General features: G+C 33.3%; 1 protein-coding gene across 1 annotated transcript; it reads left to right on the plus strand.

Moving 5' to 3' along the window:
• Window positions 1-484: 484 nt before the first annotated feature.
• On the plus strand, window positions 485-1,558 carry LOC131614768 (uncharacterized mitochondrial protein AtMg00810-like). Its single transcript, XM_058886321.1, has 2 exons — window positions 485-731; window positions 1,032-1,558. Exons 1-2 carry the CDS (start codon window positions 485-487, stop codon window positions 1,556-1,558), a joined length of 774 nt encoding a protein of 257 aa, XP_058742304.1.
• The last annotated feature ends 1,145 nt before the right edge of the window (window positions 1,559-2,703 follow it).

The following is a 2,703-nucleotide window of genomic DNA, read 5'->3' on the forward strand; positions in this document are numbered from 1 at the left end:
TACAAGAGGTAGCACCACCCTACACACCATAACAAAACTGTGTTTTTGAAAGAATTAATTGATTTATTATGAACATGGTGAGAAAGTCGATGATAAGGGAGAATTGGTGATACTTGTAAGGTATCAATCCATCGTAGGTTACAAGTTGTATGATGGAGAAAACATGAGGATTATGATCAGTCGAGTTATCATTGTTGATGACATCAAGGAGCAAAAGCAGCGTGTAGCTTGTTACATGAAAGTTGTAACCGATTACAACATTGAAAATTCAGTTTCTGCAAAGTTTAAGAGCGTAGAACCAACCCCCGTCGAAGCCCAAATTGAAGAGAATGCGAGAAGACCAACAATCCAAAGATGTTCGCCTCCAAGACTCCAAGATTGTGAGCTATTCTAAGACAACAAAGACAACGATGATGGTGATTTTGTCTATTTTGCACTTATGGATCGAACCCGTTAAGACTGAAGAGGCCTTGAGTGATCTTAAATGGATCTGTGCTTGAAGGAGGAGCTAGAATCGGTTGAGAAGAACAATACTTGGGAGTTAATTGATTTACCGAAAGAAAAGAAGCTAATTGGGGTAATATGGGTGTTCAAAGTTAACGCAAATACCAAGGGTGAAATAATCAAGCATAAGCCTTATTTGGTTGAAAATGGATTTTTGCAAAGAGAATGCTTATACTTTGAAGAGGTATATGCACTGGTTTTTAGAAATGAAAACATTAGACTCGTTGGTATTGCAAATAACGACAATTGGTCCATCTATCAAGTATATATCAAATATGCATTTTTGAACGGACCGCTTAAAGATGAGGTATATGTAAAGTAACCCCTTGGTTTTATTGTAAAAAACCAAGAGTCGAAGTTCTACAAGTTGAAGAAAGTGTGTAGTTTAAAATAATCTATAAGAGCTTAGAACAATAGGATGGTTAGTTTCTTAAAGGAGATTGGCTTCAAGAAGTGTGTATCTTAACATAGTGTGCATGTGAAAAAGGATACAAATGAATGTGTGATAATCCGTTGTCTATACATAGGAGATTTGTTGATCACAGGAAGCAACGAAACAAGCATTTCTAAGTTCAAGAGTGAGCTTATGAAAGAGTTTGAGATGACCAACCTTGGCCTAATGACATACTTCCTTGTTATTGAGTTCCACAAGTCCAAGAAGGGACTACTCATGCTCCAAAAAAGGTACGCGCTTGAGATTTTGAAGAAGTTTGAAATGGAGCATTGTAATTCTGCCATTACTCCAGGTGAACCAAGACTATTGTTGTTGAAGAATGAGGATGAGAAATCGGTGAACCCAACTCAGTATAGGAGGCTAATTGGATCCTTACGTTACTTTTGCAATACGTGGCCAAATTTGGTGTTTAATGTCAATATTGTGAGTGGATTCATGGAGATGCCAAAGTTGTCTCACTTGGCAGAAGTCAAGAGGATTCTAATATACATCAAAGGATCTATTGCCTGCAGAATTCTCTTTCCTGCAGCAAACACGGGCAAAAAATGCAATTTGTGGAGTTTTACCAATTCCAATTGGTGCCGAGATAAATATGATTGAAAGTCTACAACTGGATACATCTTTAAGTTTAGTGGAACACCAATCTCATGGTGTTCGAAGAAGGAATTGGTAGTAGCACTCTCGTCTTGTGATGTCGAGTACATTGTTGCTTTGTCGTGTTCATATCAAGCTGTTTGGTTGATGAATCTATTCAAGGAGCTGAGAAGAGATGATGGTGACACTGTAACGCTCTTGGTTGATAATGTTTATGCTAGAAACCTTGATAAGAACCAAATTTCACATAGGTGTAAAAATAAATATTTTACAAATTAAATAATCAATTTCAATATAAATCAATTTTAAAAAGATTAAAATTATAAGAATAAAAATAAAATAAAAATATTTACTCAATAATATTTTTTATATATCATAATAATAATTATAAATTTCTTTAGATGTCTGCACCTTGACAAGGGAGACCATATTCATAACCACAATTTAAAACCTTACAAAGACATAGTTGTGACTTGTGGTTATTTATTAGCCTCCAATTTTGTTCATTTAGTTGATTTTTTTTTAATGTCGAGCCTATGATCTTAAAATATACAACAAGTTCTTGGACTTATTTATATATATATATATATATATATATATATATATATATATATATATATATATATATATATATATATATATATATATATATATATATATATATATATATATATATATATATATATATATATATAATGTACTTGTTGTGAGTTTTTATCTGGCTTGTAGAGGAAAATGGAACTAGTATTAGAAGAGAGGGGGACCTGTTTTAGGACATGTCCTCATTGTGATATCTTGCATGAATAATGAAATGATACATCACTTTCTTGTGCTATGATTTCACAATGAAGTGGACCAACTTTGAGTGTGCCATTTCATCCAAAAAAAACTGTCATATGTACTATTTGGAATCCTTTATATTTTTTCAAGTTTTGTTTTCATGATTCAGATTCATAGTAGACAGTTGAAGGTTGATTGCAATGTTTGTTCTTTGATGCTTGTTGTAACTGTTTATCCCCATGTGCTTCTTGCTTTCATCTCAATTAAAATATTCTTGCAACCAAAAGGGTTTGACTATAATAGCCTTTTCATATAGACTTGATGAAGATTTCTTGTTAGTAGGTTGTTTGTTGGGCTACTCCAAAGTGAAA

The sequence above is a fragment of the Vicia villosa genome, linkage group LG6, assembly GCF_029867415.1.
Source record: "Vicia villosa cultivar HV-30 ecotype Madison, WI linkage group LG6, Vvil1.0, whole genome shotgun sequence".
Lineage (NCBI taxonomy): Eukaryota > Viridiplantae > Streptophyta > Magnoliopsida > Fabales > Fabaceae > Vicia > Vicia villosa.

Bases quoted from the DNA above. Each gene is read 5' to 3' on its own strand.
- LOC131614768 (XM_058886321.1), top strand. From the start codon at position 485: ATGGATCTGTGCTTGAAGGAGGAGCTAGAATCGGTTGAGAAGAACAAT. The intron at 732-1,031 runs GTATTGCAAATA...GTCTATACATAG, and splicing joins TGAAAACATTAGACTCGTTG to GAGATTTGTTGATCACAGGA.